The sequence below is a fragment of the Synchiropus splendidus genome, chromosome 1 (genome assembly GCF_027744825.2).
Source record: "Synchiropus splendidus isolate RoL2022-P1 chromosome 1, RoL_Sspl_1.0, whole genome shotgun sequence".
Classification (NCBI taxonomy): domain Eukaryota; kingdom Metazoa; phylum Chordata; class Actinopteri; order Syngnathiformes; family Callionymidae; genus Synchiropus; species Synchiropus splendidus.
In genome coordinates this window covers 44,030,203-44,055,344 of record NC_071334.1, presented here as the reverse complement: position 1 = coordinate 44,055,344, position 25,142 = coordinate 44,030,203, and the positions used below count along the sequence as shown (strand labels likewise).

The following is a 25,142-nucleotide window of genomic DNA, read 5'->3' as shown; positions in this document are numbered from 1 at the left end:
CAGAACAACACTCATTAGCCAAATCTACAGAACACACTGTATACAATCCAGTCACTTGTTAAGAAACAGTGCAAGGCAAAACCATTCATTACTCACCGCTGTTGTGTCAGAATTAGAACGTGCTGCAGAGCGCGGGGGCGGAGGGGAGGCGTGAAAAAGGATCGCGAGCAGAGGAAAAAAAAATGTTCCACAGCCATGTGCAAGGCTCCTCAAGAGAGAAGTCATTATGAGCCCTACTACACAGAGTCTAACTATCACTCTGCAGTAATTTATTCATGTCACTTCTTTTTTTCACAGCACAGATCTGCTTCAGGCGAAAAGGACACACCTGCAGATTGGAAATGTGTGATTCTGTCACACTCGCTGAGAGAAAGAACACTGGCGCAACATCTGCTTCGTAATCAATTAACAAAAAATAGCAATGTGCTTGTGAATATTGTTGGTTTATAAAGTTCAGAGAAAGACTGATGAAAAGAGTTGTCAGAAAATGTTGCAGCGCCATCTATTGGGACTAGCTAAACCACTTGACTAGGTGAACCATCATTGTATTATCAAATAAAATGTGAAACCATGTGAAAATAAGATGACCACAATTTTAATCCCTACAGAGAGAGGGACGTCCCACTTGTCACCTGTGTGGCAACTTTTGCTTGAGTGTTCGGGTATCATCTTGTCTAGAAAATAGCACTTCCTGCCTCAAGCAGCCACTGGTGTGTTGTTAAATGACCCAACTGTTTTCTGCCTTCATTTCCACTTGTATCAGAGCTACTTTCTGACAAGGTGACCCACCAGCACTGTTTTTTTTTTGTTTGTTTGTTTGTCTGATGCCTCACTAGCGAATCTGGGACAGAAAAACAGCCATGACTTTTGATATTGTTTGAGGCGTGATGAATATGGATGCAGATCATATCTGGTATTTAATTTAGTAGAGTATCAAAATACATAGCTCCACTTTGGGATCCACTGAGACAAATAGATACGAGACACTGACTCGCTTTACTTTATGGTGGTTGGCGAGTGAGAGGACAACAAAAGTGACTTTGCTTTGAACGTTCAAAAAGAAGATCAGAGGATGAATGTCATGCGAAATTGACCAATTCCATCATTTAAAGCCACAGAATGTGGCACTTTCTGTGTGATTGATGAATTGTTCTATTGTAATTTTGAATAGTTCTATTGTAATGTGTATTCCTGTCACTTCAACTACTGGAACCAGTATCAAGGCATGTTGCGCGAAGAAGCTATTTCAACAGTTTTTTTTTTTTTTTTAATTTTCAACAAAGCAGCCTAGAAGAGGAAGACGAAGTCCGAACACCTGTATAAACGCCAATGGACCTATGACTGATGCAAATGAATAGCTTTCTGCTAACAATAGCTACAGACCACAGATTCAACCATGCAGTTGGTTTCTCAAACGCAGAATATGCGTAACTGAATCAGTAAATGTTAAAGAATAAAATGAAGGTTTTCGTACACATTTCGTGGGAAAGCCACAAAACTGTCAGGGTCCCATCCGCATTTGAATGAGACCCTGAATCGTGTCAAATGTGACCCGTCAACTGTTTTCACAAAGTTCCCCAACGCAGCTTTAAGTTATTAACTAGGGCCTTTGCTGTGTGGAAATATGAAACAAAATGGATTCTTGGGTTACTGAATCCTGAAAGCTCCCTCTCCTGAGACAAAACTGTTAGATCTGTTCTGATTTTCCCCATCACCGGTCTTGACGCCCCAAAAACTGCTAAATGTCCGACAGTGCTATTTTTGTTTGTTTAGTTTGAAATGCCTGTTATATTCTAAAACACGTCTCATTGCGTACCATGAATCAGTAGAAAATGACAGGACTAGTGAGGAACTGAGGCAAGTGGGAACGTATCCCCCTCTGCAGTTCCCATCCTTCATCTGGCCTAGTTTCCCGCTTCTGGAGACGAGTGAGAGTGAAGCAAAGATCTGTGGGTGTTTCCTCCCAGTAAAGCCAGCGGACCTGATCACAACAGCAGGGCCGCTTCCCCGCAGAGCCTCAATGACTCGTTACCCATGATCACACTGCAGGACCGCGGTCGACTGAGGAGATGCCTGAATTAAAATCCTGCTTCCATGGTAACAGGCTCAGCAGCTCACAGTTCTGCATCACCTCTGAACCCAGGTCTTTCACTCGGGGCTGTGACAAGGTCTGTGGAGATGGAGGCCATGCAGAGGAGAGGAACAATACACCAGCATTCTTGGCCCCCAGGAAAAGCCCTTTTGCAAGGCTTCCACATATTACAGAGGCTGAAAAGAACTGACCATGGCTGCGAAGAGGCCCTGCCGGTTTTGATTCTCAAGTCTTATGAAAGAAGTTAAACAAATGAAATGAACTGAACATGTGCAAAGACCTTACTGCTTTTATTTATATATTTGCTAGTGGTGATGAATAATGATGGATTAGAAGTCAGAGTTGTTGTGGTGTTTGTTGTTCTAAAAGCGTCATATGAATGATGTAGTTAACCTAAGGGCCAGGGCCCATGGTTGGGCCGTGAGTGCCCCCTAGAGGGCCGCTAGAAGTTTTTTACACCTTTGGGCTGCGTTGTCCATGAGATGTGCTCAGTTGTAATACATGAGTCACGTATGGTGGCAGTAGTGAGTCACTGAACTGACTTGACAGCTGCAAATCTGTGATAGTTACCAACTATGGAGGAGTTCCTGGAAAAAAAAAATGATAAAGAAAGTGATGGCGCACCCCCCAACAGTACAAACTGAAAAACATGAAAGCTCCTGTTGAAGCAGTTTTTATGGCGATACTTTCATTTACACTTCACTTATATGTTCTTTGGAGTTTAAATACACTATACTATTTTTATTTTATGATATTTACTATCTATCTATTTTATTATGTTTCATAATATTTATTTTATTCCGAATTGTATTTATTAACAATTTGCATCAAGTGTATTTTCTTTCTTTTTTCTACTAAATTTGGTGAACATGACTTGCACCTGGTTCTGCTGCTGGTTGGACTTTTCTATGACATATATCTTTGCAATGATCACATGGTTTCATGTCATTTCACAATGTGTTTGTCATATAATGTAACTATTTCAATGTGATGTGATGCTGTTTTAGGGAATCTACCATACTTCCTTATTGCTGTGAGGTAACTTATCCTCGCGCGGTCGCCAAATGTTTTCAATAGTATTTAGCAGGAGAACTTCGAAATGCACCAACTTATTTGCTCATGAAAAAAAAGTGCTCAACTCAATTGAATCCTTAGAAAGAGGTGTCTTCATTGCTAAAACTACAAGGCAGACAGGGAAAAGAACATCTTGAGTTTCAGAAGGCTGAATTCTGTTTCTGCATTTGAACACCGAAATTCTCGGTCAAGTCCAAGAAAGCAAGCAGAAATGAACTCAAACACAGAAAAACAGCCTCATTTAAAACAAAGTAAGACATTCTATCTGCTTCATTTCTGCCCTTTACTTTGTTTTTAAAGGGTCATTGTAACACCGCCCTTGCAGTTTCCAAATAAACCACTAACAACCCACACAATACAAAAAGAGCACTGCCATTTTTCCTGCCAAAAACCTCTCTCCATGTTCGTTCCTGGAATAGCCACAACATCCTCCCCCTGCGATTGATGAAGTAAATATTCATGGGGGAAAAAAACTCAGTTGTTTCTTCAGATAACAGAATATCTTTGAAACTTTTAATCCTGTACAACTGTGTGTAAATGCTTGAAGTGGTTACAATGTCAGCGGCGCTTCTGTCCACACCCCTCAGTCCAGTTCTGATGATAATACTCTGACAAACTGAGCTGCATACTGTCACCAGCCAAGTGTCACATTTTATCCTGAGGTACCTGGGATATCCTGCCGGACTCTCGAAGAACGACAACTTGAGGCTTGACTCTTGCTTACATGAATCTGAAAGGAATGTCAATCTCATGGTATGGGATCCATAAAATGCTCGAAAAGAGATGATGCTGTTGTGAAAATGTTTTGCTTTGAGGGAAAAAAAACCCCCACAGAACCTCACGAAACCACTCAGCAGCCTGACAGGATGTCCTCACTGTGGTGAACCACCATGACAGCTGTAGATGGTTCGGAGCGGCAGATGAGAAAGCACTAACGCATAACTGATACACGGACACGTCAAACAGTCAGAACCACTTTCTTTGATTGACTAACAGACACAGTATGGACTTCATATACTCCATCATATATTCTCCATCCTGGTTTGATGAGAACTGTTGATCTGAATCCTTCAAATCCAAGGAGGGCTAGAAATGTTCTTGGCAATGAGACATCTTTAGAGATGAACAAGGGGAAAGTCATATTGTGAGTTATTTAAAAGTCAAAAGTTACTGCGCACCAGGCACCACCAGCAGCTCTGGAACATCACCTTCTCCATCACTGTGAGGATGTCGCAACGGTGCAACGGCCTCCTCAAAAAAGGATTGTACTGTAGCTCCATATTCATGAACTGTTTGAGAAGCTCCTCGCAATCGCTGTGAAGCAAACGTTGTTGGGTTTCTCTTCTTCGGAATCTGCCTCACTGATCGTTGATCTTTGGGTGTTGCATTTAGAGTAAGTAAAAGTTTTTTACTAGCTTAAAAAAGTACAGTGGTACACTGTCAATATCTAATATTTTCACTTCATCATGTCAATATTAAAGCCCAAAAAAGTACTGTATAATAATGATTTACTCTTTAACATAACAATGAAATCAGAAAATAAACTAGTAGGGAATGGAACTTGAACTTGAGACACTATTCATTAATTTTTTTGTCCCACAATCAATATTTCTGGAACATTTCTATGAAATAAATTTTCGTGTTAGTTTGCTAACGGCCACAAAAATGTTAGGGAGGTAAATTATAAAAATAGATACAGCCACTCAAAGCTCTGTACTCTCACTGCACAGTACTAAAATGTGCTAAAATGGGATTTATACCCCATAATGTTTGGCCTACTCTGCGCATGCCCTTTATCGTCGTCTACAGTTACCTGAAAAATGGCACTGCCTATTTGCATCTCGACAGCATTTGGGTTTGGAAATGTCAACCATGTAACTCTGACATGCATGTGGAACACATTTGTATAACAACACACTGGACAGGGGCTGCACAATCTGTGCGCCCCGCTTGTCTTTCTAATAAAAGAGCATTTGGAGTTCTGTCACACAGAGAGAATATCTACTGCACACAGTCCACAGTGCAACAAAGGCTCAGCGAGAGTTCGGGTTTCATGGCTCAGGCTCAGCTTTTGCCTTCCTGCCAGGCTCTCTCGCCGGGTGACGGATCGTACAGAGCCACATCGCCAACTGACGGCAAGCTGGAGACCTGACAACCGAGGGCTCCAGCCCCGACGAAACCACAACAGCTACTCTTCTTTTCCTTTCAGCTCCCTCATCATTTCTGCATTTTTTTTTTCCCCAAGTAAAGAAAAATCATGACGGATCTTTCCTTGTACAGATCCATATGTAACCGCAGACTTAGCACATCTGCTTATTCAGAGGCATTCTCTCTGGCAGTGTGAGAAAAATCCCGACACGCACAAGATGAAAAAGCAGCGTTCGGTTACGTCCCATTTCCCCGCTTGAGCAGCTGTGTTTGAGTTGAGGGAAAAATAGAAGGAAATAAAAAGGAAAAAAATAAATAAGCGCAGTGGAACAATTTTCTTGTTGTGGAGCCACAGGGTAAGAGAGTAATTAAGAAAACTAAACATGTGCAGACGGAAACAACAGAGCAAACAATTGTCGCTCTGCAATGCAAAAATAGAAACACATGTTTTAAAGGACCTCAAATAAGTATCAACTTAAAAAAAATGCAATTATATTCTATGCAGACTCAATACAAAAAGGTTTTGAGAGGTGACACTACATTTCGAAGTCTGTTTTTTCGGACTCCATAGGGTTAAAAAAATTAAAAAATAAAAATCAGTTGCAAATTGTCACTGATCTGTGGGTTGTCATGAGATCACCAGCACTGATAATAAAAAACAATGATGAAAAAAAAAATGTTTTCAAGTGAACAAAGCACCTCACTTGAAGAATGAGGCGCTCTGACAGTTGAACGACAGTAATGTCATCAACAACAGCTATTAGCTGCCTGCACTACTCACACTGTAACGCCTTCGCTCACTGGCTGAATATACATTTTGACAATTACGAATGTTGTAGTACTTTTGAGGTCCCACTACAACCGCATATCTTGGAAAGCACAGATGTTTTGGACCCCTGCTGAGGCTTTAATCGCTCGACTGAGCCAATCCAGAAGCCTCAAAACCCAACAGAGGAATCTTCACTGTGTGCTACAGCAACTCTATCATAGCCAAGGATTGTGGAGGGATAGTCTGCCGGGGCCCAAACTTTTGGTCCGTTTAGCCTGTCAGCACTTTCAGCACGGATAAATGCTGTGCAGTTCCACTCACTTAACTCAGCTTTTCCAGGTCAGTCATGGCCCTTTACAGATTTCAGTCCCTCCGCTCCCAACTAAAATACAAAAAAACAACAAAAAAAAAAGTAGCTTCCCATTGAGCACGGCTCTATTTTTGCTCCTGCAATTTCGACTGGGCTTTTAGAAACGCTGCTTTGACAGCGTCGGGACGGGGAGGAGATATTGGCTGAGCCCAAGTAATAGACGAACCAAGCTCTTTTCTGCCTCAGCAGATAATCTCAGTGTTCTCATCCGACCGCAGCCCTCGCAGTTTTAGGTGCAAATTAATTATATGACAGTGACCGTCATATTGCCATCATTTTTGCCATCTGCACAACCATGAAAATGGTTATGTCAATGATTAGAATTGAAGAACAGTTGAGATTAATCTTCATTTTAATACAGTACCAGACACAACTTGGGGGGTCCTTACCTCAGCGACAGGGATGCCTTCAGGGGGTCGACATTGAAGTAAGACTTCCTGCTCCAGTGAAACTTCCTTTCCAAGAGGCTCCTGATCAAAGGTTTTTCTCAAATCTGGAAAAAAAAACAAAAAAAAACAATGGCGGTTTAAGACCCACTTGACCTTGCGTGACAGTTATATGCAAGTCTTGACAAGCTGCTGTTTGAAAGGTCAAGGTCACACTATTTTCATGGACAAGCTACAACTTTCTTCCCAACCCAGGGTCACATCAGGGCCACTGGCTTGTGGAGAAAATCATTCACACTTCCCTGATGTCTGGTTGTAACGACTCCCATTGAACAATAACACCTCTTAAGATGGCAAATTTGATGGAGAATTTGAAAAGAAAAAAAGTATTTCCAGTTTGGTCAACATGTTAGTAGTATGTCTGGTTACTTTTGCCTGAAACTCAACTTATTTAAAAAACTTTAGATGAGTTTAAACTTAAGTTCTTAAGAAGGTCACAATGCCCTAAAAAAATCGGATGGATACAGTTACACGTGGAAATGCCGGGGTAGCAAATATGGCTGCCAGAGGAGCAGACTGTTAACATCTTCACGGTCATGAAAATCATTTGCAGGCCAGGTGCTGCCTGTGGTGTTGCAGGGTCAGTGTACTGTACGTGCCTGGTGCAACTCTGGAAGGCATAGCTGCTGAAAGTACATCAGTAAAAGACGCGAGGGAGATGGGGTGGGGCCCGGGTGGGGTGTTGGAACACACGAGAGAGGGGGGAGTCTGGCATGTGAAAAGGCGGCCACGACTGACCCCGTACGGTTAGTCGTATTACGAAAGCAGCAGCGCAAAGACAATTCCAGAAAATTCACAAAAATGTCCCGACCTGCATCCTAAAATTGAGAGTCAAGAACGTCTGCTAAATTTAGATTTGAGATCATGAAGTGAGGGATGCTGCTGGGGAGGTGCTAAAACAATTCATTATGAAATTAAATCACCTTCTTGAAGTTAACAGAAAGAGAGGAAGTGTTCCAAATCCCTCATTAGAGCGTGTTCGTCCTGGAATAGAATCCCGCCTCCTCCCCCGAGGCACAGCGAACACCTGCAGTGCATTATTTTTTTTTGGAAATTTACTTTTTATTGCTACGAAATCAACCTGAAAACCATCTTATCCTCAGCATGTTCATAAATATATCATAATTTATGTCAACTTGCAGTCCAGATGTTTTATTTTTCAGATGGAGAGATGAGACAGAGCGAAAACAGTTCTTGTGTTTGAAGATGTGAGAGTTGATATGCTGTTGCTCTGCAGTCAGAACTACAGTGTGGAGACGGATCCTGGTTCAAATTGACTCCCAGAGATAAAAGAGGCAGGAGTCTCTGCGTGTCAGCAGAGGTGGGGAAGCAGCCGCAGTTTCTTCTCCTTCGTATACACGATGACATACTACTTTGTGATGCGCTGCATAATGCTCCGCAGTCAAATCCAGTGAATTTAATTTGATTTTCTTCCAGTAAACTAGGAGGTGAAGCGGCGGCCTGGCAGCTCACCGTGGAAGATTTTAACATAGCACTTGGTGGTTTTGGATGGGCCCGACCTGCTGAGTGGCACTTCACTTATGATTTCTTAGTTTGCAGGTTTGGCTCAGATGTTGTACTCGTGGAGGAGGATGTTGTTTTTAAGAAGGTTCAACTCGTATCACTACATGTAAATACTGGTGAGAGTTGGTCACCGAAGGCAGACAGAAGGTTGGTCCCTCTAAAATACTTGTGGGACACGTTCGGGCGCGGGACCAGCTGAGTCAGCATTCCTGCGGGAGTTTCTCCATTGTAACCACCTCAGCCTGCTCGCGCCTCAGAACCGTGAGAGAACCATTAACCTTAACTGAACTTGTTATAAGAGTCACCCAACATAACGGAGTGCAAAAAACACATGTTAATTTATTCTTTCTCTGCTGTGTTCATTCTGACTAGCTAAATCGTATTCATGGTGTGACCCGCCGGGATAAAGGAAAACGTTGAATTACGAAAACTAAACACACGTGACCAGTGATTTAGGTCTGAGTAACTCAGTACTCAAAGCCATGAGTAATTCCAGCTGTGGGACAGATACAGTACAAAAACCTGTTCAGGATAAAGTCAGACCAAATTGTGAATTTTGGAACATAAATCTGATATTTCACCAACACAACAAAAGATCATTCCACAGAAACTCTCTTATTGAGTAGATGCAACCTTCATCTGTATTAAATGTCTAGTTACATTTGATTATTAATATGAACGCACCAATACCAAAAAAAAAAAACTTGTATATGAGAACTCCCCAATACCTGTACTTTCCTTTTTTCTATTTTTTTTTCCATATAAACCGTTTAATTTGAACAACATTCCTCTGTATTCTTTTTTACTCCAAGTTTCACTGCAGTACACAACACAAATTTTACAAAGTTGTAAAATAAATAAATTGAATATCAAAAACTGCACGCTACCATAAAGTGGTATCGGTTTCGGTGGCCATTCTATGAGTAAGAGTACTCAAGCCCGGAATAGGACTAATATACGATGTCAGTATTGGTGCATCTGTATTTGGAAAACTACCAAAAACTGGTTTGTTTCTGCATTTTATAAGACCTTGAAAGTTTGAGGAGGAATATTTCTGAACATAAATTGGACAACGTAGACACAGAATTGGCCATTTTTATATTCAAACTTAAAAATACATTATCATTGTATTCTTGTCATGGCATAATTAAAAATAAAAATGAGGAGTTTTAGAGCTCAGACGTCCAACAGTATTGAGTATAACTGTTGGCACCTGTTATGTTTTTACCACCATCAAGAAGAGGATGAAAAACCTGTCATTAGTCAATCTGTGGGAAAAACAACTCAAAAACAGAAGCAAACAAAACAACAACAATGAAACTTTCAGGACACACTGACTATGGCGCAAGCGTGAGCTCCTCTTTTTCCTGCCATGTGTTTTGTGTCGGTGAATTTTTGAGACACTACTGCCACCAGCTGTCCCACTGAACTGATTGCTATGGATGATATTTCACCTGCCTGAAAACTGCACAGAACTATGCTGCTAAAATGAAAGCGCAGACTTAAAATAACATGGGGTGGAAAAAATGACCTTGGGCCACGTCAACGCTCTGAATACATTTCTGGTTATTTACTGAAAGCTTCCAAAGGTACCCCACATGAATTGATATACAACATTTGAAGTTCATTCGTCCCTTTCTCCACCAACTCATCTCCCACGAGGTGATCGGACATGCATTCAAATGACTCCGTGAAAGTTTATGATATCAAAAAAGTGGAGGACACGGCTCATATCGCCACGAGTCCGTAGACTCCAGACTTCCACAACAGGAGCAGAAAAAGCGGATGTATTTTTTGTAGGGATGTCGCTGATCACAACAACCGATCACGTGCGACAGCCGGTGCTCTGATGAAGCCCTGCTGGTCGTGACGCGTCCGCTCCTCCCTACTCGCTGCTCAGTGGGCAGCGGCCTGTCTGCTGTGGAGGTTCTTCCAATCTGTCATGTCAAGTTTGAATGCTGTGCAGGGAAGAGCCTTTACATCACTAGAATCAGCACTAGACTCACGATCAACTGACAACAGTCTTCAGACACCTGAATGGTTAAACGGCATGCTCCTGACCAGTTGAAACCAAAACCTGCACCCACATGGAGCTTTTGGCTTTGAGTGAGACATGGTGACATGTTAGTTGAAACATGTTGTAACACTTTCATTTTTGCACGCAATTCTCACACTTAATGACTCATGAACGTCTAATGGACATTGAGTCGGTGTTTGAGTCCAGATATGTGTGAAGACATTAACAAAACGTTAACAAAATAACCACCAGCACTAATAAAACTGGGACTAAAGAGGTTACTGCAAATCATTTAATATCTCATATCTCTGATGAACAGCTTTGGAAAATATGATTTAGCAAATGACGAAATGAAAACACGAACTGAGGAATGAGATTAAAGCCGCATGTGAGCAGATGAAAGGAGATGGGAGGAAAACAAGTCTAGTTTCCATTAAGGAGAAACGTTGTCTGGCTCTGACAAGACACTTGTCTGGAGCAAGAGCGCCGGGCAGAGGAGCTAATCCATTCAGCAGAAGCTAATGGGAGGAGAAGAGGGTCCGTTGTGATTTGAGGGATGGGTTAGTGCTGGCAGGCTGCTCATCATGGGTGATTATAAGAGGTGGAGCAGCGGGAGAGGACGCAGCGGGAGACTGAACGGCATGATTCCGATTCACCGGGCGAGTGGATACAACAGGAGGAGTAATAGGAAGAGCCAGTGGTGTTTGAAGAGAGTTAATGCGCTGAATACAGGCAAACGCAGTTGGAAGCCGCTGGAAAAGTTTGGGAGGCGAGACATGAAAGATTGGAGATAAAAGGAAGAGGAAATTACAGCAGAAAACAAGAGAGGGGAGGTTTGTGTGCTGTCAAATAGAAAGGGACGAGTCAGGTAGAGTCAGACATTGACTCTGGAGAGATAATGGTCCATGACAGGAACTCGTTTTTAAGGTTCCCAAATGAAGACAAAAATGGGTCACCTTTTTGTTTTGTTATTGTAGCTACTGAAGAAACCGCAGGTCTTCTCAGTCTTATCCAGCACTTTGGTCAGATTTTGAACCCTATACCCGCTGATATTTTCCAGGCAGCAGAGACTCCCTGCTCTGAGAATAAATCCTGGGGAGATCCCTGATCCCTCTCCTCAGGAACCCCCTACTGCTCTTCTGAGGGAAGACTGAGGCTTTGCCAAGCCAACTAAGAAAGAGAGTCACTCCAACATGGCCCAGGTCAGGCCCGGCACTATTCCTAGCTGGACATGCCGGGAGTGCTTCTCCCAGAGGAGCGGACATGGGACGTCCTAAAAGGATGCCTGCGCTACTAACAGGCAGTGGTTTCCTCCCAGAAGTCTAGGCTTGCCGTATTTCTACTATAGAAGTCCAAACACGGGGCAGAGACTACTACCTTCTGGCTCAGCTATTTCCTCACCATAACACATTGCTACAGACTCAGCACGCTGCACCGATCTGACCCCAAGATATTTAAAGTCATCCACCCATTTACAACTGATATCCATGGTCTTGCATTCAGAGCTATAGTGGTGTTGCAGTGACGCCATTGCATTAGAACCTTGGAACAGTGGCAACCTCTAAAATGATCTTAAGCAGCCGCACAAACTGGAATGATGAAGAAACAGGAGTTCCAGTCTATGGGGAAGAACTACTGTACGTTCAGTTACTGCATAAGTGCAAATGTAACAGCACTCAAAGATATTGCAAATAATGAAATAGTAGTTTTAGCAGCTATGGGTAAATTGAAGTGACACTTATCATTGAAACTTCATTTACAGAAGTACGTTGTAGTTGCTGCTGTCGAAAAAATTATCGTACAGTAGCGTTAAAAATAGCATACAGTAGTAACTGTAGCGATTTTAGCAGCAGTAATAGTTGTACAACAATCCCAATATGTATATAGTACTTGTTGAAATGTTAAGTGAGATAGTAAGTTTGAAGGTTCTGTGGTTCATAGATGGCTGGCACACACTTTCATAGTGATACTTTTGTGTAGGAGTAGTTGATGTTACATTTGTAAATATTAGTACAGTAGTTTTGTGCGTGGTGGTAACGTCACAAAAGGAAGTGGAACTAATAGTAGTTGTGAGACAGAGTGGTGCTAGGGCACTTGAGTTCTGGTGCAGGTGTCAGAAAGAGTAGTACTTTAGCATTATGTGTTGACTTAACAGTAGTAGATGTAGGGCAGGTGTCGAAGTACAAATGGATGTAGTCGAGGCAGAGGTGGTCAAACAAGAGGAGCAGTAGAAAAATGCAGCAGTACCAGTGGGAAAGGTGAAAAGAAGAGACGAACACACTGTAGTAGCTGCTCTTCTGTTGATATTGTTACGGCTGCTCGACAGTTGCGTGTACACACTGGTCTGAGCCAAATGCCTTCCAGGATCGTCTGAACTTCTTTTTGTCTGACTGTGTTTATGCTACAGAAATCTTAGCACGACTTTAATTACTTTCAGTCTGACTGGCAGTTTGTTGGAAGCATTTTGACATAACAGACCGAGTCCATTAAAACTGAATTGTGCTTTTCAGCGGGACAACACAGGACCACCAAGGGGATCAGTTGTACGTGTGTTGCTGTCACTCTGTCTCCTCCACAGTGTTTCTCCAGGTGCTTGAAGTGGCTGATACACAGCCGACTTTTTATCAAGTTCACAGGGGCACTGCCGTCCTGCGATAGCAAAACTCTTTATGCACTTTTACTATCTCCAGAATCTATAAATCTGTTATGATACTCAAGTCTGTGAGACTCATTTCCCTGGCAGCCGAGAGATTTAGTTTGGAGAGGAGCAAGGCGATGAGCGCGCAGATAACGGCAAAAAAATGGGATGTTGAGAGATGAAGAGTGTGGGAGAGTACTCACAGGCGATACGGACGTGCGCCTTTCGGCTTTTGGTGGTCCCCGCAGAGCTCCAGGCCACACACTGACACCAGAAGTCCTCGGGTCCAAAAAGCTCCTCCACCTGCTGTCGAGTGATCTCTATACTGGCTTCTCTCACCACCAGGCCTGTGTGGAGGAGGGAGACAGAAATGAGCTCACGTTCAACAACAATACCAACAGAGGAAATTTAACTGAGCGAAATAAATCTCTTGATCGGGACCAAAACACGATCCACGCTCTGACCTCATCCCATAAATCAGGAGCTTACATCATCCCATTTTCTTTTTGGTGTGGGTTTCTGGCCGTGATACCGGAGCAGCTGGATCCCGGCCCTGAGGGGGAGGATTCTCCGCGTCATGGTTGAGACAATCCTATTCTCTAACTCCTCTGATTACAGCTCATCTGGGTGCCAGGACCAGAAACAAACAGAAATAGTCTGCACCGATGCTTCCATCCACAGCAGCAGAATATGACTTTGCCAGTGTTTCACAGATTTGCATTTTTTTGATGTGTCAAAAAACAAAACAAAACATGTTATCCACAACTGAATAATGCTTCATACATCAGTCAAGATCAGGTGGTTATTTCACCAGTGGTTATTGTAATGTTCCTCAAAAATAAAGAAAGAAAGAAAAAAATAAAATCACATCTATCCAATACTACAAAAGTAAAGCAAAACATTGTTTCCAAATGAGATAAATAATTCTTCATTTGAGTGCGTGAGTGAGAGGTGACCTATTTAAAGAAAGTTAATGAATGAATAAATGCCAAAAGTATTATAAGTATGTATTAAGTATGTTGTAACTGATGCTGACAGAGTGAGTTATGAGCAAGAATGAAGATGATGGAAATGAATAAATGATTTAAATAGTTTGGGATCCACCATTCAGACAGAGAATATGAGGTGAAGGGGGGAGTGCAGGCAGGGTGCAATGATGAGAGATGACCAACAGGGGTGGTATGGGGTGGAGTGAAATGAAAGCTTTGTACGTGAGTAGTGGGACCCGCCATGATGAATGGTTCAGAGACAGAGAGACAAGAAGCAGAGTTAAAGATCCTCAGGTTTTCAAAGGGCGAGAGTCATATTTTCAAATAGAAAACAAAGTTAGGGACGCCAGACGGCTGGACACATGATATTTGATAAACGTCTGAAATGAATATGCCTTGGTTTTGAATGCAGTTGACCATTTCGTTGTTAGCATTTATTTATAGCTTTGACTCCTTTTGAGGTTTAAGATTAGAAATGAGTAGTCACAACATTATTTTTCGCACTCAAAGTTTGCTATCTTTTCCGTATGAGTCACAGACTGCTGTGTATGCAGACTGAGGCGAAGTAAGTGTGAATGCAAATAAGGTGTCACAGAGCCAAAACGGTTCATGTGCAGTAGCAGCTTGGTCAGTGATGATCGTATTCACTCGTATCACTTGGGACTCAAGCCTCAGTTGGGACTCGCCTCATCCTTTCCCAGAGGACTTTGTATACTAGACAGGACTGAATTTTCAACTTTTATCAGGGAGCAGCTCTCCACCAAAAATAAATGTAAAAATCTGTTGACGTGTCTGGATTTTGTCCAAGAAGAAACCCAATTCGCAGAAAGGGCTGTGTATCTGATGAGGAGCTAACTGGTTGACAATGATTGTATTTAGACAGTCAGTAAAAGGAGAGAGAGTTCATGGCTGCACAACACATGAGGTTAAATCCGTAGATGACATTTCATTCCAACGATTCTGCAGCAGATTTGCAAATTCTCCATAGGCACTATATATATATAAATCCCCTCTGCCACTGGGTTTCCACAGTGCTGCTCTATTAACTCAAGACGTTCAGCCCGCTGGTGAAAAGTCAGGTTGATACAATTGTTCCCGGAACAGTCATGCTCACCTACTCAGCTGTAATGTTCGAGTGAATTTTGACATTTAATTTATGCCCAGATCCTTCAAAGGACCCTTTTGTGCCACACGGAAAATATTTCCACGGTAGGAGTCCCGCCTAGCGCCGAACAACGGGAGGAAAAGTCTGATGTTGCTGTTTGTCATTGGTATGACATTTCCCAGTTATCTTTGTCATCTAGTTTAGTGATGACCTGCTGTGTTGTCATGGCTCTTATCTGAGCACCGAGGTCGTTTGTCTCCGTTCATCGGATCCACTTTAACACGTGTTGAGCCATGTATTTATATTGCTATAGTCTTAAGTGAAGAAAATATATTTAAATGTCCATTTACTTTTTGTGCAATGGTCAGTTTTTTTATTGCTACGTGTTTTTATTCCTCATATTGCTTGGAAGCTTTCAGCATTAAGTGTCAAGAATAATAAAAGACAATGAACATTTGGACATTAATTCAACGTCAGACCAATGCATTTGAAATTGATTTCAAATGGTGAATGCAGCACAAATAATAGTGTTCTTCTGTAACTCTATTATTTCTATCTGTGGTTACTAGAGAATGACTTTCATAAGGTACTTAAAAGTCACCGAAGCCATCTAAATTCTATTTTTTTAAACGTTGGGCTTCCAGCTAGTTTATCAAAAAGAAAATGTTATCGTAGGAAAAAAAAAACTTCTTTAGAGCATTTTATCATTGCAAATGATACACAGTGGGAAACATGGTCTTTGAGCTCATGCCAAATTATGTAGTCGACGAATAAATCATGCGGCCACAGCATCAAAGCTGGATCAGAGTAAATTTAGTTTCAGAGCAGCAGGGTATCATTTAATGAATTTCATACATGTCCAACTCAGTACATTAGAAATTGTTTCCCTGGCCAGCTGAGTTTGGCTGCCGTCCCTAAAACGCTAAAGCACGGGAAAGAATGGATGATAGCGACACCATTTGCACCGAAAGAAGCAAAGTGCACAACGCTGAGCTTTTATTTTGCAATATTTAGAGCTCCTCACTCTTTCGTGACGACAGCATGATGTGTTTTTTGGGGCTTGAGTCACATATAAATGACTCACCAACATCACACGACTCAATCAATCGGAAACCTAATCTGATCTTGAAGCCCCATTTTTCATTACACGTGGTGAGTCACTCCCCGCTCAACCGCAACATCACAGTCGCTCAGTGAACAGAAGCTTGTACACTAAAGTAACAGGAAACAGATGAATTCTTTGAATTATTCTGCCAAATCCTTTCATTTCATTTGATCCATAAATGTGTGTGAACATGGTGAAACAATTACACCGCAGCTCATCACTCAACACCAAACAAACTTGCCAGATTGAACCAGAAATCTCATGAATAATTGCGATTATTGACACGGCACTTTTCTTTCTTCTGACTGAGGATGAGCTACGTGCACTACAGTTCAAACAGACTGTAAGCAGGAGGTGTCTGAATAAGTGAGTGAGCGAAAGATAAGAAAGAGAAACGAACATGCCATTTTATTTCGGGTTCAGTGATTTCACACAGCCCCCCTGTTCTGGCACACACACACACACACACATTAAGCATGGGAGCATCCCACACGCCAGCTTAGCTCTCATGTAAAATTTACGCTGTGCGTCAAGCGGTGCAGCGACGTCTATGCTGAGTGCTCGTGAGTCTGCACACAGAGTGTGTGAGCATTAATTGTTTAAGGTTTTCCACGCGCGTCCGGAACATGAGTGATGGGCAATTCCATTGGTTCATTGCCAGTTTAGCAGTTTTAACTCTTATTTCTTCTTTGTCTTTATTGCTGAATAGCGTCTGCTTCTTAAAAGTTTGCAAGGTGAAGTCACAGGCTTCACTCAGCGTTTTTGTGAGGGATTATCGGATAGTGTTACAGGGTGTGTCTAGGTTTTAAACGCGGGTTTTTTAAACAGGTGACTGACTCGCTGCATTGGACCTGCATGAACATGACGAGACCATGACGGCGCACCACACTCTCCAGCTCTGCAGCGTTTGTCAGCGGACGCCGGCGTGTGACAGCTGTGGAGAGTGTGGTGGACTTTGGTTCACCATCGTAGTTTTAATCTTCTTTTTAATCCAGGGAACCTTTGATAATGACACTGTCGACTCGGAGTCTCTGGATCCCTGTTTCTTTTATTAGATGGAGTGGTCCTCATAGGTTCTCTGATGCGGTCGTCTGCCTTGGTTCACATCAACACATGCAGGTTTCCCGCTGCACTGGCGCCTCCGTGAAACACCATGGTGAAAATAGTTGGATATTGGACAGAGCTCCTCTTCCACGTCCCCATTAAGGTTCACTGATCGTGGACACACTCTCACAGGCAGCGCTAATGCTATGACTTGGCATCAGTTAGGGACCATCAACAAATTCTAAAGCGGTCAAAGTATTACTGAAATCTTCAATAAGGCGATGGAAAGCAACCATTTTCGGAGAGAGAATTGTGAAAAGCTTTTTCATCACACAAGACAAAGGAATGACAGTTTGTATAATGATTTGGAGAATAGAATATGACTAAATGATCATTTATTCACATGATTTCTAATATTTCTTCAATAGCATCTAGGAAATGTGTCCAGACTGGTCCATAGTTCAGGTCAACTGTTCAGAGACATGAGATACAGCAGACAGACGGCTCAATTTAACCCCTAAATAAAGCTGGCAGAGCAGTCTGTCAGACACCAGCAGCTTCTACCAGAGACGTGAAACACTGAGTTTCTCATCTCTACACTTGGTTAACTATTATATTTGAAAATAAACAAATAATGATGTTGCAGACAAACTCCACTAAAAAGTTTCATCATAAAACAGTTTCAAGAGAGACTGTAGTGTTTCCAGCACATAGATTACAATGAAAATGTGTGTGTGTGTGTGTGTGTTCCTCCTCTCACTGTGCTCCGCTGTCTCCTACAGGTCAACAGGGCTGGTGGAGTCATTATTATTAATCATTACTAATGCTCTCTGGTGAGGATAATCATACGTGATTGAGATTAGCTCCAGCAGGCAGCCATTGTTTCATATGCCTTTCTTCTTCCACTCAGCTCTGTGTGCCAGCACCTGGGTTGCCAGGTGGCAAATGCTCAAAGTCAAAATCAGCATAGGAATTTATCGTTTACCAGCCCTAAACAATATATCAAGCCTATTGATGTGCAATAAACAAGAAAGAAATCTGCACCAACTTCCTGGAGGCACCACTACACAACGGTGGACGGAGGCTACTGACCATTCAGCCATTCAGCTGCTAGTCAAATGTCTCCATGGCACTCACACCTCCAGCCCAGCAAAGCACGATGGGCCGAAGACGTCACATGGAAAAAACATACAGATGGATTAAATAGTACCTACGGGCTGGAAACAGATTATTGATGGCAAAATTGTGGTGCAAGTGGAACAGACTCAAGGGGCTTTTCCTCAGGGAACTGAGTGATTTCTGGACTGACAGGTTATTTTAACTTTATTGAACTTGTCTGCAGTTTCTTAAACTAATAACTAAACATCACCAACATCAAATCACAAAAAAGTAGATATTTGAATGCATAATCTGCACAACCAAATACTACAAACGTGTCTTCTTCTTTTCTTCTCTGTGCTTCTGTCGACTTCTGTGACAAGTTAAAAGGCAGCAACTGTCAGCCTTGTGTTGTCCAACTCAGCTTCTTTCCGATTCGTACGTGGAGTCATTCATGACTTCATGGTTAATACCAGTGCCGGATTAAACACTTCCTGACGCAGTGTACTTCAAACACAAGAGGCGGCTCATTGTAGTGGAAGAGTGGCGTTCCACTAAGGCCAATGACCTCATCCAGTGACTTCACGTGTTGCTCAGCTCGGCCCCTGGAACTCTGTATAGCATTTCAACATGTCAGGATTTGGTCCAGGGTCTGTCACCCTGTCAATTTAGCACAGAAATGAGAAGCCGGACACCTCATTGAAGAAGATCCATTATTAATGTGGTAACTAATGTGAGCTAGCCTCGCGGCCGTGACGTACAGCAGCAGCGGCTAACACTATTGATCAGGCCAGTCCTGCAGATGAGGAGGTCAGTGAAGGAGAGCAGGACATAAGTGCTATAAGTGGTGAGGAGAAGAGCACTCTGATTTTTAACTGATATTCTGGAGAGATAAGCGATCCCATGGGTATGTTACTCCGCCGTCCCTGACTTACAATTAATTTGCTGCTCATTTGAACAGATCAATGCTCCTTCGACTCATGAGAGACAGTGACCTGCCCTCGACTCTGGAAATGTCACAGTTCTGGAGTGCGAGGCGAAGTCTCGAAAGGTAAATCAGAGCAGACAAGAGTTCATTTGTCAGCAGTTGTTCTCGGTAACTGATCTATCTAAGAATCAACAGTGCATTTTTGATGTAGTGTTAAATAATGTCTTCTCAAATTGTTCATTTCCCCTCACATTTTTGAAATTATGTTACTCAGTTTTACTTTTTGTATCAGAACGTTGTAACAGATTAGATTTTTTTTCCGCCATAATTGGGCATTTCTGAAAGTTTACTACTCCAGGGAGGGTGTGTCTCTGTATTATGTGTTTCATCACACCTTCCCTTCAGCAGAAGTACAAGGCATTATGTGGCGCCACGCGTTAAGTTAACCATTGTTAATATTGAAACTTGAAGTTAAGTAGCAGGCGAAACCATGACTAGCTAATTCAGTGTTTTCTGACCCCTATTTTATTGTGTTCTTTGGCTGCTGTTCAACAAATAATCACATGCTATAAAACTTTGGGTTCTTTTGCTACATGCAGGTGCCTGTCTGACCAAAATTGTAAATGTCAAATTGTAACTTTATATGGCAATCACTTTTTACTCCATGCAGTTTTGTGGTTTATTCAAGCTCCTACATTCCACATGACTCAGAGGAACAATTTGGAGGATCATGGTCACATGGGGGGTGGGAGGGGGACATAGGACACAAACACTTATGTGCCGACATTCTACGCGATAGTCTGCAACGGATGTGAAAGTCAACTTGAAAACATAGTTGCCATTTGATGCCTCGGGGGTGAGAATCTGTAGGCACGATTGGTGAGTTGTTTACTTGGGTAAATCAAACACATTCATGCCGATTACAATCAGCCTGATGATGGCAGCCCATCAAAACTGCATTATTGATGCAATCACTGGTGGTAACACTTGATTCATGGTTCAGAGCAGACGAGTGCAGAAATGTATACACCTCAGTAGATGGAAGTCAACTGCAAGGAGAAAACCATTGAAAGCCTTGGTCCACTTCCAGGGACCAGCAGTCCTTCTCTACTTCCATAATCCAAACGCCTCCATACATCTAATCATACGTGCTGAAAATAAACCAGTCAGAGTGGGCGACGAGAGCAGTTGTTCTAACCTTTTGGAGCAAAAAAAATTTCTATAAAAAAATGAAAATTTGAATGGGCAGAATTAGCCAGACTGTTGAAAATGCACAAAACCTAAAATGTACTCTTTTGATGACATTTACAACAAAGAAATAAAAAGAAATTATAAAACACATTTCGATACCACCACAGACAATGACGTTTGCTGAAGACATGGTGATCTGTAGTGGGAGCACAGATGAGTTGTGGAAGATGCAGGGGACTTGGAGGTTGAGGGAAGAGGAATGAAGTGCAGGAAATGCAAGACAGAATACATGCGTGTAACTGAGTGAGAGGCAGGAGGACCAGTGAAATTGCAGGGAATGGAGATGAAAAAAGTATTTGGCATGAGTCATATGGAGTGATGGACAGAGATTAAAATAGTCGAAGGGCAGCATGCAGCCATGATGGAACAGGTAAAGGTGACAGTCAGGTAGGATCTGTGAAAGGGAAGTGGCAGCTAGAGTGAAAGGGAAGCTCTAAAGGATAGTGGTGAAACCTGCCATGATGTCGGGTTTGTGCTCTGTTCCAGTAGCTCTGATATAAAGAGAAGAAGCAGAGTAGAGTGTGAAGTGTCGGAGATGAAAATGCCAAGGATTTATTTGGGAGTGTTTAGGAAGAGCACGATTACAACCAAGCATATCAGAGTAGAAAAGTCTGGAGGCAAAGGCAGGGAGGTCAGACAGGTGGTTTGGACACAAAGAGAGGTGAGACTGGCAACGAATGGTAGAAATGAAAGTGGCAATTAATTCTTATCCTTGCAGTGTACTAATATATAGGAGGTGGATTTTTTTTTCCTGCATTGTTGCAATGTATCCGATTCCTCTTCTTGACAATGACATGTCAGACAGCAGTGAACAGCCGTATGCTGTCTTCACTAGTGCAGGGTACAGTGGGGCAGCCGACAGGAAGCTGGGTTGAAGGATGATGTCTTGGTCCCCCTTCGCATGACAAGTGCCGTGCAATCATTATAGATGTGCTGAAACACGGAGAAATTCAAGTGCGCAGACAATTTGTGAAGGACTGGGCGAGTACGTTTGTTAGCCAAGACTAGTCACATGGTCATTGATGAGGTCATCGATCACGCCGCTCAACATCTCAAGACAGCCGAAGAATTTGGTGAAAACTAGCTATTTCTTTTTTTTTTTCATAGGAAAAAACAATGACAATACAAACAAATATTACATCATTTTGCTCGATATTATCGGACATCTCTTGGTATATGCATCATTACACATATCTGACTTATCCAGCATTTGCTTATGTATTGAATCCCTTTCTTGGTCTCAACACGGAATGAGACATACTTGGTAACAAATCAAATAATTCGTTCATAATAATGTGTTGATCCTTGACGTAATGAAAAGAGAAGGCATGACGGATTCCAATTGTCAGAAAAAGAGGAAAGAAGAATAGAGAGAAGAGAAAGATCCCATTTCTTTAGGCTACATTATCGACCAGGAATCGACCAGGTCTGCGAGTTTACAGTTTTCTGTCAATCTCAGGGAAATCAGAGCACCGAGGTGTGGGACTGCCCCGCATAGCTCCTCGCCTGGAGCATGTATAAAGACGTGTGGGGCGTGCAGGCATGAATGGGTGAAAATCCAGTGCAGTAGAAAGCCTGTGGACATTGAGTGGGTGCCTGCTTGATGTGTGGGTTGTTTGCCGCGTTGATGCTTTCAGCACCAAACCTTTTGGCAGGAGGGCTAAAGTCTCTCTTTAAAACCTCGTCTCTTCACTCACAATAGCCATGAAGACATTAGAATTCACTTCAAAGGTACATCAGGCCAAAATGAAATGGGTCGTTGCAAAATCGTGTCAAAAACAAAAAGATCCAGCCCCAAGTGCAAAACTGTTTTTTGCTTTGTTTTGATTGTGATAATGTCAAACGTGTGAGGCAACACAGCCCTTCTCTGCCCTTCCAGTTACTCTGTTGTTTTCTCCTTATTGTCTCTACAAGGAAGTCTAATAACAGGTAAAAACAGCAAAGCAGATGCAGCAGCTCACTGCTCTATGTAGAAATATTAATAACCAAAAGCACATTTTCTCTTTTTTACAACAACAGTACACCGACAATAGCTGGCAGTTTGGACCGTCAAACAATGAGCTTGGCCTTAATCTGACCACTTTGTTTCCACAATGTCATGGATCACCTGACATCTTGGTGCCAGTGCTGCTAAGGGAAGTTGAAGTTTCAGAAAAATGCACATGTCCAAGCCTCAACAATCTGCTTGCTTCCTGACTAACAAGGTTTGAAAGCGCCCAACATCGACAATAGAACCAGGTTCCCTAATTTAGGAGGAGCATTTCACCATGCCACTCCTGGGACACTTCAGTGATGCAGCTCAGCACACCTGGTAGGAACACTGTCATTTACTAGCTGAAGTGATCGGCTGTGGACAAGCCGTGAAGCAGACACTTCCAGTGGAAACAAGGTGAACGGGAGAGTGATGACACAAATCATCAATGCCTAATTGTTCACCTGGAGATCAGTGGGAATGTCCAGACATTATTGATGGGCTATTGATGATTCAAGAAATGAAATGTATAGGGCTACTTTCTCAAACAGATTAATAGATCAATTGTAATCTGCAGAACAGCAAGTTATAAACCTGTCGACCTGCCTTTGTGACAGACGGAACATTTTCAAGTGCCATTTCATTGTGTTGACAAGATACGGCAAAAAGTTGCTGATAAGTGCTTACTGACCCGAGTTCTCGTCCACGCGCTCCTCCACCGTGTGCTCCTTCTGGTGGACCCACTCGCTGTTGCACTTGAAGTAGATCTGCGTAGCCGGCGTGGCTTTGCAGTACAAGTTCACTGGTTTGTTCTTCACGATGTAGGCCTCCTCCGGCTCCATGAGAAACACGGGCAGCGGCTCCGGCGGATCTGAAGGAAAAGTTTCCGGCAATTCTCCGAGTCCAATGAAGTCATCGTCAACTGCAAAAAGAAAGGGGTGATTAAAGACAGGGAAATTTGGATTTGAAGGATGGGAAAACGAAAGAGACAGCTTGCTATGACCGCAGTCTTTGAATGGGATTATCCACTCAAACAGTAAACAGAGATCCCTGTCCCAAATCCCTGTCATTAAATATTTTGGAATGTTTACACAAGTGTTTTTTGCAGCACAGGAAATGATGGGATTCCTCTCAGGCAGTAAAGGCTGCGTGGATTTACAAGAAAGCAACAGGACTCCCTCCGTCTGACCACAACCGACTTCTGCCGAGTCCGAAGCAATAATGAGAAGCAGAGTGCAGAGGTTGACTTGACAAAAAAAAGATCTCTTTCTGTCTTCCATTTTCTCTTTGTTTTTGTGTCCCTCACACAAACACACACACCATCGCATGACCTCAGGCTTTTGGCCCAGTTTGTGCCATTCCTCCGATACTTCTGCAACAGACAGATACGCTTCCCTGTAATTACAGTCCCTTTCATCTCCCCGTCCTAAATCACACAACAGCAGGCCTGCTGACACTCACACACACACACACTCTAGCATCAAAATGTACATAATGATCCTAAACATTTCAAACGCACAACTCTGCAGTCCCCCACAAGGAAGCGCAACTTTGTGACTCTTTGAAGAACGGAGGATGAAGCCTATTCGCCACTCCATTTGTCACCTCCAGTACTGTGCTATTCTTACCGCTGAACCGGTAGACATCAATTATTCATAAGTGGGGAAAAAGAGCGAAGGGTAATAGAGACTCAGCGGGAGAGACAAAGTAAGCGAAGGAGCTAGAACAAGATGGTGGAAGGGACCCCGCCCCTGGAAACTGTTGACTCTAGCCCATTAAAACGGCAATGTCCCAGATCAGTCCAGCTGCCAGTATCTAGATGCTACTATACTGGTATCGTCCTCATAAAATGTTCACTTGTTAATTTGCCTTTGACAAATGTTCTCAACTGATTTACAGGATGCATTGTTGACTATTGCCATACAATCATAGAAGCTCATTCACCGTCCTAAAGACGGGGGAAGAGAAGCAGCAACGAAGGAGACAAGCGTTTATCATTCCATCAGTAATTCTTCCATGTCCTTCTATCCTGTGCGGACACGCCGGAGCCTTGTTGTCTGACAGGTCTCCTCCTGGATGCACTGAATAATGCCTCGGCTGGGCAGTTATCTCATCTGTGATGTCTTCCCAGCTATATTGCTACGTTCGTACCTACCAAAGATTGAAGACAAATTGAAAGTAAAGCGGAAGCCAATCAGTAAATGACCCATGAAGGAGGCCATTACCCGTCTGTCTTTCGACTGGCTGCCTTGCTTTGTCGCCAATAATGCCTTTGCACAGAGTACAAGTAAAAATAAAGTGGCCTACAAAAAGTCTTTAGTATATTGAAATCTGACAAGAGTGACTTAGTTTGGCAGCTGAGTTCTTCAAGCATACCAACACCAGTTTGATGCAGTTGTCGCAGGTATTCAATCCTGTCTTCCATTTGAATAAGACAGATACATTGCAAGGCCATTGAAACCTGTGGCACATCTTTTCCTCCCCCTTTAGACTACTACGTTAAACCTGGGGGCCTTCCAACTAAGAGGGGGCTGATGAGCTCCAAACACCTTACCAGGTAGATGTGAAGGGG

The 25,142-nt window shown here is 42.7% G+C and overlaps 1 protein-coding gene across 4 annotated transcripts in view; it reads right to left on the bottom strand.

Annotated features, from left to right (window-relative positions):
- The window catches only part of unc5cb (unc-5 netrin receptor Cb), a 144,801-nt gene that overhangs the window by 38,530 nt on the left and 81,129 nt on the right, over window positions 1-25,142 (bottom strand). For all 4 annotated transcript variants that reach the window (XM_053853758.1, XM_053853759.1, XM_053853760.1 and 1 more), the window contains exons 2-4: window positions 23,262-23,492; window positions 13,282-13,425; window positions 6,843-6,946 (exon numbers count right to left, since the gene is read on the bottom strand). In XM_053853758.1, the coding sequence (XP_053709733.1) occupies window positions 6,843-6,946; window positions 13,282-13,425; window positions 23,262-23,492 (479 nt within the window). The remainder of the gene's footprint in view (window positions 1-6,842; window positions 6,947-13,281; window positions 13,426-23,261; window positions 23,493-25,142) is intronic.